We start from the raw sequence: 16,689 nt of genomic DNA on the forward strand, positions 1-16,689 counted from the left end.
CAGGTGAGACCTCACCTGGACTTGGAACTGATGCGTGGGAAGGAATGGATCCACCACTATTGCTGTCCATATTAGCATTGAGGCCCTTCAGCCTGTCTAAACTGAGCATATTTTTTCCAAAAGAAATAGTAGCTTGTGTGAACAACACCTCAGCTGATCATTTGTCACAATTCCTTTGCACTTTCTGTGGGATAGGCTTGGCACATCTTCTAGGTCTTGAGTATCTCAAGGTGATCAGCAACACAAACAGTAGGTGCTAGTTTAAGTGAGGCAAAGATGTACCTCAGGTCAACAGAAGATGGGCTTGGGTGCAGCTGGAATCAAGCATGATGAGAAGATTGGCATGAGCCCTGGCTAGCTGCCTTTAGCATAACACATGGTTCCACACCGAGTCCTACTACTCACTACTTTTCCTTGCCAGATTCTGGGTTGAAGCTACATGGTGAGCTCTGGAAGGAGGGGGAGGCTCAGTGTTGTAAACAAATTCCCAAAATGCAACAGACAAAGGACACTGTTAAATTGATTCACAGCATAATGTCTCAATCTGTGTTTAAGAAAAGGAAAAGGTGAAGCAAGGTTTCTGTATCCAAGCAACTGTGAAGTCTTCGCTGTTGCCACGGGAGGTTTTATCAATGACACAGTGGTTGAAATTGTCCTTTTCTTATAACTGAAGGCTGGGGTGGGAAGAAGAAGGGATTTTCTAGACAGAGTCTATTCCTGCAGAGAAGCAGCAAGGAACAATCTGGTCAGTCATACACAGAAGCATGAACAAAGGTCTGATCAAAATAAGAATGACAGAACTCAGATCTAAAACAGAAGTATGAGGCTCCCTTGAGGCTTTGCTTTTGGAATGATTTAACTCATCACAATCAGGCTACAGGTAAAATAAATGCAATATCTGACCTGAGAAAAGAATTCACCGTTCTCTCTTGATTAATCTAATAAGAGCAGACATATGTGATGTGTCTTCCCAAGCAGACTTGTAAAAGCAAACCCTCAAATGTGTACTTCATGATGTTTTTCTTTGGTACACACAACAAAAAAAGAGGAGGCATTTTGGGTGTCACCTGATGCTGAATACTGCATTAATATATTGCTGAATGTGTGCATGTATGTGACACTTAAATGTGGTGTATATCCAACAGCCAGGATTATCACTGAGCATTACAGATGCAAGGATCAGTCTCAGCTGAAGAAAGCAGGTTTAAGAGGCTATTTACCTGCATTTGTTGTTTGAAGGATGGGCAAGGAAAAAAAAAAAAGAAGAAAATCCTTGCATAATATTTGATCAGGGAATAGATTTATAAACAAAAATCTGGGGTTTCACTGGTTTTCCACCCCATCAGTAAAATGTTTCAGTATGTTCCAAAGAGCAGATGCCCCACAAACATCTTTGTGCAGGAAAAGGAAACATTTCCTTAAACATCCTGCAGCAAACGTGACTGATTGAGCTTCCTTTTCCCTCTGCCTGGTGCATTTCCCCTCTTTGCACAGACAGGATCTAACTAGATTTGCAGGGTATGAACTGCAGGTTACTTTCAAATTCATAACTATGAAATGGTTCGTTTAGCAGGACAAAGGCCAAAGCCGGCAGACACCCTTTTTCCAGCTCAGCATGTGCATAGCAATGGGAGGGTGGCAAGGAGCTTTTGTTAATCTCAACCCAGCTGGCAAGAACGTTGCAAAATGAAGTCTTTGAAGATGTTTTTTCTTCATTTTTTAAAGCAACAGTTTGTTAGGAAAGCTTGAAAATCCTGGGGGGAAAAAGATAGTACAAAATATTAAAAGACCTCCTGGCAGTCGTCTAACATAGGCAAATTTACCCAGCAGCAATTAGCCTCTACAGTTTCCTTATACGAGCCATTTTTTTCACAGATTCTGTTCTGCTGCATCTGTGAAAATGTTTTTGCCCAGCATGAATGCACTTCTAAACTGAAAAAAAAAAAAAAAAAGAGTGGCAGAAAGGATTAGGGTATCAGGTCAGGTTGGGGCTGATCCAAGTTGCAGTGGGATTTTGTTCTTTTTTAGTTTAGACGTGTAGGAATTGAAAGCTTAAAAAGCTTCATGCTTAGAGCTGTTCTCAAAATAGTTGGGACTCACACTCCACTTCCTAATGTGCTCACATCACAAGACCAACAGCTGCTACTTGCTCTTTTGTCTGAGGCTTCAGCAGAGAGCTGAGATGCTGACTTGCTCTGCAAGGGAGCAGTCCTCCTTCCCCAGAAATGACTCAGCTCTCCCCTCAAAGGTGGCCCAGGTAAAGGTTGCCCTTTGGGCACCGATGTTACACCCCATCTTCCTGAGCCCAAACAATGTAATGCCTTTCACAAAAAAACCAGTAATCCTGTTCAGGGATTGGCTTAGGTGTTTTTATTTTTATATGAAATCATAAATACAAAATAAAAATAGTAAACAAGTGCTATAGATTTCTTTTTTTATGGGGATGAAGTTCAGGTCTGCTCCTGAGCACTTCCAAGTTTTAGAAGTTCAGGACTTGGTCTTTGCTTGTGGAAAACAAAACATAGCAAAACCCACCTTAGACTCTTACCCTGAAGCCAGTGACATCACTAATTGTTCTCTCAGGTTATTTTGTAAAGCATAGCAACAAAGTACACTGAAGGATGAGATTAAATAAAAACCTATTTTTTAAAATGGGCCCTACTTCCTGCTAGTATTGTTGGGAGCTGCCCCGTTGACCTCAGTGAAACCATCTTACATCAGCAGTGACATGGGTTTTGGAAGATGATGCTGTGTTTGCTAATACAGACATGGTTAGTGTTGGCTTCTTGCAAGAGGCTTTGTTGTGCATTTCTTTCAGAGTTTGGTTATAATAGGATCCAGCTCTGCCATGACACAAAGTTACTCGTTAAGAAGTTTGGCTTGTTAACAAAAAATCAGTTCTAAGGTATGTGTTTCTCTCCCTCTCCCCAGGACCAGTTTTGATTTGATTTTAAATGCTAGTGCTGCACTGCCCAGAAAGGTTTCATGTTTTTGTCAAAGGCCAAATCCTGCAGCCCTTCTGAAGGCTTGACAGCACAGATATGTGCAGGGGTGTCTGTTGGCAGGGGTTAGGGCTTAGTTCTTTAAAAGAGAGTGAGGTCCAGGATCTGGGCTAATATCTGCTGACTCCTTTGAAGACACAAGAGAGCTGAGTGAGGGTGTAGTGTGTCTATGGGCTGGGCGACAACTACAGCTGGCCGTTATCTTTTGACATAAAACCAAAGTAATCACGAAACAAATAAAGGCACAAAACCACAATAACAAGCCAACTTTGGTTGATTTCTTGCAAAATATATGCACTTAAATACATTTACAGTTTACAAGGTTACAGTGTTTAAAAAAAAAAAAAAGTTGCAATGATGAAATAAAGAATATTTCATTCTTGTACCAAAACTACATACCACATCATAACATGATAGCTTTTATTTAAATGCAGATGGTATAAGAACTGCACCTCATTATAGAGCAAAACTAGTTCTAGACATATTGCTCTGCTTTTGTGTTCTCTCATGGGCTCAGACCCTGCAATTTATCTATTTAAAAAAGAAAGCAACTATCTTTAGAAGGATAAATTGTGTGTTCAATGTCCAACACCAAAACTTGCAGGGGGCAGGCTTCAGCCTCTCATTGTACACATTGATATGACCAGGGGTTTCACTTGCTAAGCGAGGTAAGAGCACAGCTGATGTAAACCTGTTGCAAATGCACAGGTATGGTTAGTCTCTAGTACTCAGCATTAGCAGAGAGATGTAAGAGTTAATGCTTAGGTTAGGTGAGTGCACTGTAGGGTTGCATGGTTGTGAGGCACCCACAAGGTTGTAGCATTGTGCTCTGAAGAACTTACACAGCACATTTCCTCACTAACTTTTGGCAGAAATCTCCTTATGGCGAGACAGATCCTGCTACCATCTGTAGCAGAATTCTGTGTTAATTTAAATGCAGAAGTAATGCATAGAAGAGAGAATACTAATCGAAGAGTATCACACTGCTCCGTAACCCCTCCTCTAAAAAGTTCATCTCTGCAGTGTAAAATGGAAGGTGTGTGCTAATGTTCCAGGCTGTGATGAAGTTGAGCAGGTGCTGAGCTCAGAAAATGAGAGTTATGTTGCCCAGAGCATCTTCCTTCCAGCCTGCACAGTGTTACTAGGGCAATATGGAGGAGCTGAGAGCTGCGAGAACTGTGACTTCACATCTCCTCACCAGCCAGCATAAAATCTCAGTCAAGATACTTGGTAAAATTCTACTAGCAATTTCTTTGCCCAGTTTGGTAAATGAAGGAAAGCAAATGTTAACCAAATTATAGTAGGGCATCAACCAAATGCACATCCAGCTGAACACACAACTCAAAAATGGCAGCAAGTGGAGCTTGGCAAGAAGGCCATGAAAGCCATCCATAACCCAGCCATCAAAATCCAGGGCAGTTTTTAAGTTTCCAGCCTCCTGTAGTGCACATGAGGATGCAGAGGGGTGTCCTGTAGTGCACATGAGGATGCAGAGGGATGCACCACTGGAGCCAGGGCATACAAAGATCTCCTAGATCTTGGAGTCTAGTCCTCCAATAATTCTGGCAATGAGTTCAAATTCAAGTAAAAACAGAACAAAAGCTGATGAAGGAGAAGGGATAAAGAACCTCAACAGGCAACCTACTGTAATTTTGTTCTCCGTTAAATGACAGCAACTACCTGAATCTTTTTCAAAGGTCTCACAAATACACAGATCAATGCACTTCTCTGAGGGACTGAAACAACTGAAGAAAATCAAACACCTTTCTCCAAACAGTTTACTTGCCTGCAGGACTAAGGACCAAGGTTAGTGTCATGCTTTGGACGTTATCCCTAGTTTAGTTGCCCAAACAGAGGAAGAACAAAACCCCCTAACCAGTGGAAGTCCCAGCGGCAAGAGCTGGATGCAGGTTTTCAGGAAAGCAAATGAAGAAAGGAAGCATCTCCTTGGTGACAGTGCGCACCCGAGGTCCTGGTCCCACCAGCCGGCGGTGCCCCAAGAGGCGCCAGCAGCAACAGCGGCCGGTGAAGTTCTCACAAGTCTCTCACGGTATCGCCGGGAGCGCGAAGGCAGCCGGGCGGGCAAGAGACGGAGCCCGGGCGCGGCGTCCCGGCAGATGCTGCCGGGCTCGTCGGTGCTTCTGGCCGCCTCGGGCCACGAAGATGCTGGACCGGCTGCACTGTGCGGCCGGGGAGGGCTTTGCTCGTCTCGGCACGGCGGGCGGTCAGTACCGGATCCCCGGCAGCGCCGAGTGCGGCGCTGCCCGCAGCGAAGCGGCCAGAGGCACCGGTGCGCCGGGCGCTGCCCTGCCTAGGGCTGCCGCTTTACGGGGTCCCACTAGGAACAGCCTCGAGGCAGGGGAGCGCTAGAGCTCAGCGCAGACTCTCCCGGCGCGGTGCCCCGTTCCAGCCCACGAGGCGGCCGGGGACAGTCCGTGTCCGTGTCCCCGCAGGGCGGGGGCCCCGGGGCAGCCCCGCTCAGACGTAGTTCTTCTTGTCGTACTCGCCGTTGGAGGTGGGCCGCCGCGGCGCCGAGTACTTGACGGGGAAGGAAGTCTCGTCACGCTGGGAGCAGGAGCAGCAGCAGATGAGGCAGCCCCCGAAAAGCAGCAGGGCCGTGGCCGCCCAGCCGATGTAGAGTGCGGCCCCCATCTCCCGCTTCTGGGACGGCGGCACGGTGGGGTCGTAGAAGTCGCTGATGACAATGTTGGCGAACCAGCAGAGTGGGACGAGAACCAGGACCCCGCAGAGAATGTAGATGGCCCCGCCGGCAATCACGATGCGGGACTTCATCTTGCCCGGCCGGATGCAATTGGTGCACTGGGCGCCTACCACGGTGACCATCAGGGCCACCAGCCCCAGCAGCGCCACGATGACAGTGAGCGCCCGGCCCGCCTGCACCTCGGGCGGCAGTGCCAGGATGGAGTCGTACACCTTGCACTGCATCTGCCCCGTGCTCTGCACCACGCAGTTCATCCACAGCCCTTCCCAGATGGTCTGCGCCACCACGATGTTCACGTCGATGAAGGCCGACACCTGCCACATGGGCAACCCGCAGGCCAGGATCACTCCCACCCAGCCCAGGATGCCGAGCCCCAGCCCCAAAATCTCTACCGCCGCCGAAGTCATGCTGCGCCGCTGCCTCACCAAAGGCTCCGGAGAAAGGACGGCGCGACAGGTCTGCACCACGGGTCCCGGACGGCTCTGAGCCGCCGCTGCCGGGCAGGGCTATATGAGGAGCTGCGGGGAGCCCTCCCACCGCCCGCCCTCTCGCCCGGCCCGGCCCTTTCCCGCGTAGGGGGGCTCGCACGGTCACGGGTGGGCGGCAGCACTGCCCGCCGCCGGGGGAGCGCCGCGAGGCTGGGGGCACGCTGCTCACGGCTCCCTTCGGAGCCGGGGAAACATCCCCCTGCTCGCCCCGGCACCCTGCTTCGGGAGGTGTCCACAGGGATGCTGCTTGCTCCCAGGAAAGTGTGGGGCTGGAGGAACCCCTCGAGGATTTTGCCTGTTCAGGCGTCTTTATTTTCTGTGTATTTCCTATCTACTGACAAAGTCCGCAGCCAGCCCTTTCGAGAGGTCTTGCCAGTGCAGGCACCTAGCAGTTCAGATGTTCCCATTATCAGAGCCTAACTGATCATTGCCCAAGGGCTGAGCATGCTGACTGACCTGCACATCGCTTCTTGCACATTGTGACAAGCAAAAGTGTAGGCAAGTACTATCAAACACCTTAGGAACCACAGTGAAGATGGAAGAGCTTTGAATATGGGATCTGCACATCATCTGCCAGTACCAGTAGACAAATTCTTAATTTGGTCTGGGAAGAATAATTGCTCTTATCTTACACCAGGCACGAAACTGTTTGGAGGCAAGAGCAAGGCATTATATTTAAATATCTTGCCACAGAGATTTCAAACGTCAGTTTACTGTTTTAATTTGGCAAATATATTTCAATTTTTTATAGTCTGTCAAGGAGTTAAGTGCCTGTGTCAAAAATAACATACCCACAAGAGGTTTTATCATCAACTTGTGTAGATATTGCATCTGCTTCAGACTCCTTATGGACCACTGATGTCTTGGGTTGTTCTTGCAAAAAACCCTCGGTTCAACTCGTGCAGGCCATCAGCAGCTCAGTCCCCCAGGCTGGCAGACACAGTGAGCCTTTGTGGTGGCAATGCTGCTGTTACAGCTGTGAAAGAAAGAGGACACACCTCACCAGCTGCCTCACAGCACTCACAGGGAGCCATGCTTCAGTGGCTTTCCACTGGTTGCCCTGATAAAGACTTGTTTTGATTTAAACCAGGAGTGTTTTGGTTTATCTTAAAGAAGTTTGAATAATTTAGACAAAATTGAAAGTTAAGTTCAGACTGACTTGAATTGATTATCTAGATTTGGTTTCAGTTAGCCCAAAGTGTCCTTCCAAAGTTGAAAAGAGCACATTTCCTGCCTCTGTGTGTTTTCTCTGTTGACAGTAATTTATAACATGTATTACAGTATGCAGAGATTTGTGATAGAAATATTAAGACTGATATGAATGCAGCATGAATGGAAAAGTCCATGTGTGAAGCAGAAGAAACAATAAGCAAAGGCTAAAGGAATCACATGCATTGACAGCTGAGGATGTGACTGATGGCTTAACGCTGAGCAATGCCCTCCTTACATCCTGGCAGCTGCTTTGATGACCCTTCTGCAGAGGACCCAAATGCTGGTAATAAGAGGCCGGTAATGAGGTCACAACACTCTGGATGTGCCCTTTCACTCCTCTTGTTTTTCCAACCAGAAGACAAACTACCCACAAGACACCAAAAAAAAAAAAAAAAAAAAAGAAGAAACAGAAGAACATCAGCAGCTTGTGGACCATCATGGTGTAGACATGCTGACACAGAACAACTGCAGCCTCCCATTGATAATCTCTGCCTGAGGAGCTGTAAACATTTCTAGCATGGAAAATGTCTTCCTAGCAGAGGCTGCCTGGTAAAGGGAGTTAAGAGGAGTTATCTCCTCTTCAGGCTGTATATGAAATACATACAGTTTACCTCAATTCTTTAAAACTGTAAATTCCAGTATGCAAGTCCTGGAGGAATGTGTGACTGGGGCTATGCAGTCTGTCAAACTGAGGCTGCTTACAATCATTCAGAAAAGTCCCTGGTGTCAGGGAAAGGAGAATGTGCAAAAGAACCAGCCACAGAGACAGAGATATCTCAGAGGTGAACAGGAAGAAACCCAGAACACAAGCTGAAAGTGAATAACAGCTGTATTTATGATGATAATAATGATTATACAGAAAACAGCAGAGAAGAACAATTAAAAAGGGGGGAAGAAATGCCAGTTATCTTAGCCCATAAGCACAGGAAAGCCCCACCCTTGCCACTTGCTCAGGAGCACGGAACTCTGAATTTCCTCTGATAAATGGTCTGTGTGCTTCTGTGCCTGCCAGGAGGCACTCCTGGGGCCTGTGCAGCTGCCCAGGGCTTTGGGCTGAGAAGGGAACCCAGTGCATGGCTTGTTTTACCTCTGCAGCCCTCACCCCACCTTCCCTTGCTACCTGTTACCGAGCAACTGATTCCTACAAATCACTTAATCCAAAGCAATTATTTCTCTGGGGAAAGACATGCTTAATAACAACAGAGTAAATGAACCTTTCTGCTGAGAGGCATTTCCATTCCTCATATTTCACCTTTGTCTCTTTTTTTCTTTCCCTTACCCCAGTTATTAGCTTTTATCCTGGCTACTGGCAACAACCTCCATTTTCAACGACTCTATTAAAAAGTAATCCTGAAAGTGAGTCTGTTGCACACACTACCCTTAACGAGCCCATTGCTGGAAGGTGCTCACTGGTCTGCTTACTTATCTTACTGGTAACTTGACTGATGCAGCTGCTGCAGGTGGCCTGAGGACCACATCAGCTTCAGCACATTGTGGCTTCTGCTGCTGTTGCTGGCACAACAGTGAGAATTAATTTAAACTCCCAAAATGAAAAGGTTCTGATGTTTGAAAAGGAAACACAAACGAGGGTGATGTTTTACTTGGGATGTTAAGTGATGAAATCACTACTTACAAATGAAATCCTTGCTGATAAAGTCTGGATGCCTTTAAATTGATATTCTTGCAGCAAAGTAACCCATTGGCAAATGACCATGAATGTCCTTACATCAATTGCTGCTCCAGCTATGTATTTATTCAACTGTTCTGGGGGGATGCAGAGAGGGGCTTTGCAGCCTGTGAAAATGGGCGGAAGTGGCATTCAAGCTGAGAACAATTGCACAGAGTCCATACTATAGCAAGAGGGGCTTTGGGATTAGAGGTGATTGTGTTTTCACTCTTTTCCTGACATAATCACGACAAATACCAGGCACGGAGTTTTGGGGAGGGCTGCTAAGGGGGGTCCAGGCTCTCACCAGCTTTGCTTGTCCTTGTGTGTGAGCACTGTACCATGGCACAGAAGAGCTGCTGTGCCCTTGAATCTTGCTAGGGCTTTGCTCAGACTTGAAGCATCCCACCAGTAATGTTTAGATTTGCCTTTTGGAACCTTAAATGTAGTCTCCAGAGCATGCTTGGTTTATAACTTGTGGAGTGCCCCTTACCTATGTGCTTCTGCTGCTTCTTGTCCCTAAAATGTTAAGCATCTGGAAGACAGAGAAGAAAATTACACTTGGTAGCAAGCTTATGCACAAAGCTAGTATTACTTGTGTGAAAAAGCTAGAGGATGAGTCAAAAGATTAATTAAAATCCCAGTGATCTCAAAACATCTACCATAGCTTTTGGATCAGACATAAGCAAAGGTTAAGAATCAGGAATCCTATTAGAGAGAGATTTTGTGCCATGTTTTGTCTTTTAATTAGTGCTGAAATAAAGGCAAGGAAATTTACAGATACAAGGGGATCTGTTCTTTATTTAGAAAGCCTGAATTTTCTTGGTGAAGATTACTCCTGTCTGAGTTATCTTTTAAAATGCAACTGTTTCTCCCAAGAGAAGAGACTTAGCTGGAGTGCATGTACTGTTTTCCACAGTAAGACACACCTCCATGAAGTTCCTACATGTCAGCAGTGCCAACACATCTTCACACCAGTGTGACACATCAGAAGGCTGGCACGTAGCAGTGAGTCAATAACCTTGAGCAGGTTATTGCAAAATGAAAGTGCACAATTTCACCATAGGATTTAACTCAGAATCATTGCTTTTGGAAACAAACTGAAGCGTTAACATGAAATTGTCACTTCTCTTAGTTGCTATTCTGAACAAAGAGAAGCAATGATGAAAAAGTCATACCAGAATTTTGCAAAGGGGACCAGTAATGCTCCATGATGTAGGACCCAACACCTTTTTTTAGTTACAAGTGTTGCTGCTGCCCTTCAGGATTGAGAAATGGCTGCCCACGCTACTCGTCCTCCTCAGCAGTGGTGTGACAGGACTTGTGAAAAAGAAAGGAAGGAAGCAGATACATGTAGTTGGAAAACCAGTAAAAGAGGTTACAAATCTGCTTCCAGCTTTTGTGTGTTTGCTGCTGTATGTCTCTTTCCCAATAAGCCCTAGCCCTGTATCACTCTCTGCACTTTACAGGCACCCCCTCTGCTTGCACTCTTTTGTCTTGTGTGGACTGCCCACTGGCACTACCAGGGAGTAGGGGGGTCCTGGCTGTACTACACGTGGTGGCAAGACTGGGAGAGTGTTCTGAATGCTCTCCTCGTACAATGAGGAAATTAATTGCAATAAACTATCATTGGAACCAAGTTCCACACCTCCCTGCTCAAATTGATCTACACACAAACCTCTGGATCAGCATTTGAAACTTCCCTGTGTTTGGAATTGATCTTCATGTCTCCATGTCTTACTAAAGTACCCCTTGTAACAGGAATATTTCCAGTATTCACTGTCAGGGTCAGCTGGTCTGCCTGATGGGCTGCTGGACACCTAACAACACTTCAGTATCTTGATTTTGAATTTGGCTTTGAAGAGGATACACAGTGTCAGTGGACAGCCCTACCCTGTGTTAACAACACGTCAGGGCAGTTAACATGGTAAATGGTGGCTCTTTTCCAAAGCTTAGAATGCCCCATCTAAAGATGAGTATCTAAACAGGCTGATAGTCCCACTCACCAAGAGGTCACACTGAATATATGCTTAGGCCATGTTGCTTCAAATGCTTCAGTGCAATTGGCAGATCTTGAGAATATACTAAAAGCCTGAACAAGCTGGTGGGGGGAAGAGGGGAAGCTATAGGAAATATACATTGTTTCATGCCTCGCGGGCCATTCTACATCATGTTTCCTACCAGAAGAAGTGTAGTTTAATTTTGTCCTCTTCCAAAGTTAGTCTCCTTCCACAGATTGTGGTGTCCCAGGATCCTGGTAGTTCTCTTTCCCATGAAATTGTTGAGAAATCACATCAGATGCCATTTTGTAAAGAGCAGCGTCAGCAAGGACAAATGCCATTGTTTTAAACGCACATTGCAGAGGTTAAAAGCAATTAGTAAGGACATGACTATGAAGTAACTGAAGATTGTTCAGGGCTAGTGATTGGAAATGTACTGTGTTTATCTACTGTCCCAGGAAATTTGTGTCCTGAGAATGTGAGAGGCTTGGGACAGCTCTTCTGGCTATGAGACTGATCCTCAGCAGTGCTGACCCTGTTCTTAACAAGATAAGTCTGAGACAACTCTGTCTTTGGGAATAACGTGGATATGTTTTGTCAATCCTGATTCCCTTCTAAAAAGTGAAGCTGGTTTCCAGTAAGAGGAAATGATGGCTGTTATTGGTGAAAAGATGCAAAATGTCTCCTATTCCAGAGAAAAAAATTGAGATTTTTTGTTGCCACAGTTAGCATTTCGGAAAGGTGGGCTTGTAAATGCAAAAGAAACACTGCTATCACTCAAGCATTTTCTGTAGTGTGTCACTAAAAATGCCTTTTTTTTTTTCTTTTTCTTTTTTTCCCAGCAAAGGAAAAATACTTATCAGCTGCAGCTTTTCTTAGGGCTTACTACATAACTTGTAAAGCAGCTTGTGTCAATAAATCCTGGTGCATCCACAGATACTGGCTTCCTGTTCTTACACTGCCAGAGCTCTGAGCTGCACACTTCAAAAGGGCTCAGTTTTCAACAGATGTGACATTTCCAATTCCTGATGCAGCATGTCTGCAAAAACACAGAAATTTTGAGACATTAGAATGACTTACGCCATTGGTGATTCCACAGATAAAGCACTACACACAAGAGTATCTTGATCAGCTCACCAGGTTACCAAATACTAACAGAGAATGACAAGTTTGCCCTTTAATTTATCTATCACCACACCCAAATAACAAAAATTAGCCCAGGCAATATGTAAATTCGGACCAGCTATGTTCAAAGCACTTTTTTTCTCTGCTAATCTTTTAGAAGGATGTCACCCTCAGTGTGCAGCTCTTACATATTTATTTCTAAAAGGTTTGATCCTGGAGCCATGCACTGGAATTTAGCAATGCAAACACAAATATTCTGAGTCACGCACAAGCTTAAATGTTATGGAAATGAAAGATTGTTTAATCAAGACCTGAGTAATTTTATCTCCAGAGAAGACTGGGGGAGTTGAAGATGCTCAGTGTGTTACAGCAGTATCTCCATTATATATATATATATATATATATATATATATATACACACACTCTCTTACACTGCAGCTGTTACAGCAGTCACATCATTTTAGTCTCAAATTCCAAATATATTGAGCAATGTGAGGAACAGACTCAACTCAAAGGAAATCAAATTAAAAGAGATCTCATAACTGAGAAGACACAGTTTTGTTTTGTCTAAGCAGCTTATCTTCTCTTTTAAAAGATCTAATAGAAATAATGCCAAGGAATATGAAGTTGATTTATCTACCAAACCTCAGTTTAGTTTTGAGTTCTGTGGTGGTATTTATTTCATCATAAACCGCATCACACCACCTTCTCAGCTAAGGAACAGAACAAAAGACACAGAATGTCTTTTGCTGAATGGATGAAGTATTTCTAACTTGCTAAGACGTGACTCCCCACCGAGTTAAGATTTGAATTCAAGGAAGGACTCTAATTGTACTTTGGATACTGTAAACCTAGATGTATCAGGAACTTTTATAAAAGGCATTCGAGCTTGCAAGGGAAGAATAAAAGAGAATTCTTTCAGAAATAATAATTATGGGAATGAATGCTTCACAGTCAGAGTGTTCACTGCATTAACAGTTCCAGACTATGTAACCGTTCAGGAGGAACAGTGTTCTTCAACACAATGATTTCCTCTCTTTGCACCTCTGTGAAAAACAACAAATATGCAGCGCGTCTTTTGTGGACATGCATTCTCTGTTGGTTTCTGTGATGCAGCATTCCTCAATTACATGTCCCAGACAGTTCCAGTTCTGCTGCTTGGTTCCAGTTCCAGTTGCATGCGGCTGTTTCATAATGAGTCTCATAAGAGGCTTCAAAAGTTACAAAAGTACATTTTCAGCAAGCACGTAACACACCGTAAAACTCTTTGTCACAGGATGCTCTCGAATGCCAAAAGTTGAGATGGGTTCAAAAAGCAGCAAGAAAAATTCATGGAAAACTATCAAGATAAAACTTCTGGCTCAGGAAGCTGCTGAGCTCCAGCTTGCCGGAAGCTGGGAGGATACACAGACATGGTGCTACTTTTATCTTTTCCTAAGCATCTGCTGCTGGGCACTGCAGAGGCAGGGCACTGGCTAGAGCTGACCTTTACTCTTACCCGAAGTGCCCTTCCTTGTGTTACTTTCTGGCACAATGGTGCTGTTTTGGGAGGCTTGTGAGTTCCCTGAACTTTTTATGTGACAGTTGGTCAGCCATCTGATTCAGCCCTGACCTGGAAAAATTCTTAGTATTTCTCAAAAATGGGGCATTTAACATTTCTGAAGAAAGTTTTATCTGTTGTACTATACCCTGCCAAAGGAAAGGAGTGACAGTCATGGGAAAGCACTAACATTTATGAGACCCTGTGTTGGTGCCAGTCTGTGTTTGGCATTGCTCATGCTAATCTCTTATAATTTCTTCAAGTGCTAAGTACTTATTTGTAAGCACAGTATATGTGTGTAAAATATTGTGTGCATCACAGGGTTGTAATTTAGTGAAAGAATCACAGAATCACAGAATGTTAGGGGTTGGAAGGAACCTTGAAAGACCATCCAGTCCAACTCCCCTGCCAGAGCAGGATCACCTAGAGTAGGTCACACAGAAAACACATCCAGGCAGGTTTTGAATGTCTCCAGAGAAGGAGACTCCACAACCTCTCTGGGTAGCCTGCTCCAGGACTCTGACACTCTCACAGTGAAACAGTTTTTCCTTATGTTCATGAGGAACCTCCTCTGCTCCAGCTTGCACCCATTGCCCCTTGTCCTATCATTGGACATCCCTGAGCAGAGCCTGGCTCTGTCTACCTGACACTGCCCTTCACATCTTTATAAACACAAATGAGGTCACCCCTCAGTCTCTGCTTCTCCAAACTGAAGAGGCCCAGCTCCCTCAGTGTTTTCTCATAAAGGAGATGTTCCACTCCCTTCAGGATTTTTGTGGCTCTGCATTGGATTCTTTCAAGCAGTTCCATAAGGTCCTTCTTGAACTGAGGGGCTCAGAACTGGGATGGCCTCACCAGGGCAGGGTAGAAGGGCAGGAGAACCTCTCTGACCTACTAACCACATCCCTTCTAATCCACCCCAGTATACCATTGGCCTTCTTGGCTACAAGGGCACACTGATGGCTCATGGTCATCCTTCTGTCCACCAGGACCCCCAGGTCCCTTTCCCCTTCCTCGCTGTCCAACAGGTCAGTCCCTAACCTATAATGGTACTGTTGTTCCTTTGGTGATAATACAAAACATCTGTATGGATAATCATGGAAGAGTTTAAAATAAGACCTTAATTTCCAAAGAAGACCGAAATGCCATCTTTTAACTCCTCCAGGAAGGCTGTGTGTAACAGTTCTTTGTGTTATAACATTACACTGTGTGCTAGGAAACGGAACTTGGTTGCGCTTTCGTTGGCTTTTATGTTGTTCTTACTCAGATCACATCAATGCTTGGTTGATAATATGAGCACAATGTGAATTAACAAATAATGCCAGTCTGCCTTCAGCAGCATTTGGTTCACTTCCACATTTTCCTGTTGTGAGCTGCAACCCTGTTTGCTTAACGGATGGAAATACAGACAAAACAGAAATGTTCTTCTTGGTATTCAAAATTGTGAGTCAAAACATTTGCTGCTAGGTCGCACATATGAACTGCCCTCTGCAAAATGTTCAGATGGATTAGCTGGAGCATTCCTGAACCCGCTCCTTAGAGGTTGGAAAAAGCCTTCCTTGAACTTCTGCTGGTATTCTGGTTTAGTCTCATCAGTGTTGTATTGAGTGTTTGAGCTACATAACACTGTTTCACCATGAGAAAGCAATCTGGTTCTGTAATCTGACTACAGGTATCATTTACAGTCTAGGTTTATGCCTGCTGCAGTCCCTGGTACCTCAGAGAACTTGCTGGTGAAAATCCCACTCACCCTTTCAGTGGTGATACTGACCAAGGCAGAACTGCTCTCACTTAGCCAGAGGGTGTGCTGTGATGAAAGACAAGATATCTACAGAGTAGGTGAAACAAATATATTGAGGTTATTTGCCTCATGTGTGGATGAGCAGCTGTAACCCAAACAGGTTTCTATTACATACGAACAGCATGAAGTTTTAAGATAGATTTGCCCCTGGCTATCACACCTGCCATACCAAAAGATTTTCCTCTGTGAGGAAGATCACTAAACCCTGCTTCAGGCGGAGGCAATCTCCAAGCTCGGTGGTATTTGGCTAGAAAATAGGGATCAAACAATTTGAGAAGGGGGTATATTAAACAGAACGGGCCCTAACTATTTTATTTCTGGAAGGCCACTTGTGTGTGTTGCTCCACAGCAAGCTTGTTTGGATGCTAGTGTGCTGCTGGCTGGATGCGGAGGCGGGGTTGTAACACAAACCGGTATCATTTCAAAGTCTTTAACTGCTGCAGCACTGGCTACCGTGTCGTATAGTGGGAATGCAGTGACCCCCGGGAGGGGTGGCTCTGTCAGATAAGCCTTTCTCCACATGTGTTATCTTGGGATGTCAGCAGACTCAAGAGACGCTCCATGGTTTTGGGCAGGGCCCTCAGGGCCAAAGCCGGGGATCAGCTTCGGGGGCTGGATACAGAATCCCCGGGACCACCGGCAGGCTGCAGGGTGGTGGCACCGCTCCCTCCTGAGGGAATGAGGAGACAGCGAGCGTGAAGCGACTTGGGAAACCGCGGAGCGGGTGCTTGGATCCGCAGAGGGGAGGTCCTCGCCCGTCCCGTGTCAGGCCTGTCCCACTGGCACCACGCTCGCTGCCAATATCCAGCTATGGGGTGGCTCGGGAGAAAGCACCCGCTGCTGAGCCGCCCCCCTTCGCTATGGCCCAGTGCCGGACCCACGCGTGAGCTCACGGCTCCCACACTGCATCCCGCCACGTCTCCTGCCGGAGTCGCCATGGCAACACCCCGCCGGCACTCCCGCCACTGCCACTCAGGCTCGCAGGCGGGGTGGGAGAACTGCTCTGTCCCTCCTCTCGCCCGCCCCGGAGCCGCGCCCCGCTGCTGGCCTGGGAAGCGGCCTAGACCATAGAGTCGTGCCGAAGGTAGGTAGGCGCTCGCCGCAGTGGCGTGTGGGATGCGGGAGGGCTCCTC

General features: G+C 45.8%; 1 protein-coding gene across 1 annotated transcript; it reads right to left on the reverse strand.

Annotated features, from left to right (window-relative positions):
* Positions 1 to 5,480: 5,480 nt before the first annotated feature.
* Positions 5,481 to 6,155, reverse strand: CLDN5 (claudin 5). The gene has a single exon (XM_054392703.1). It carries the CDS (start codon positions 6,129 to 6,131, stop codon positions 5,481 to 5,483), a length of 651 nt encoding a protein of 216 aa, XP_054248678.1. The 5' UTR covers positions 6,132 to 6,155.
* Positions 6,156 to 16,689: the final 10,534 nt, after the last annotated feature.

This window comes from Indicator indicator, chromosome 26, assembly GCF_027791375.1.
Source record: "Indicator indicator isolate 239-I01 chromosome 26, UM_Iind_1.1, whole genome shotgun sequence".
NCBI lineage: Eukaryota > Metazoa > Chordata > Aves > Piciformes > Indicatoridae > Indicator > Indicator indicator.

Excerpts from the sequence above, each read along its gene's own strand:
- CLDN5 (XM_054392703.1), bottom strand. The coding sequence starts at position 6,131 with ATGACTTCGGCGGCGGTAGAGATTTTGGGGCTGGGGCTCGGCATCCTG.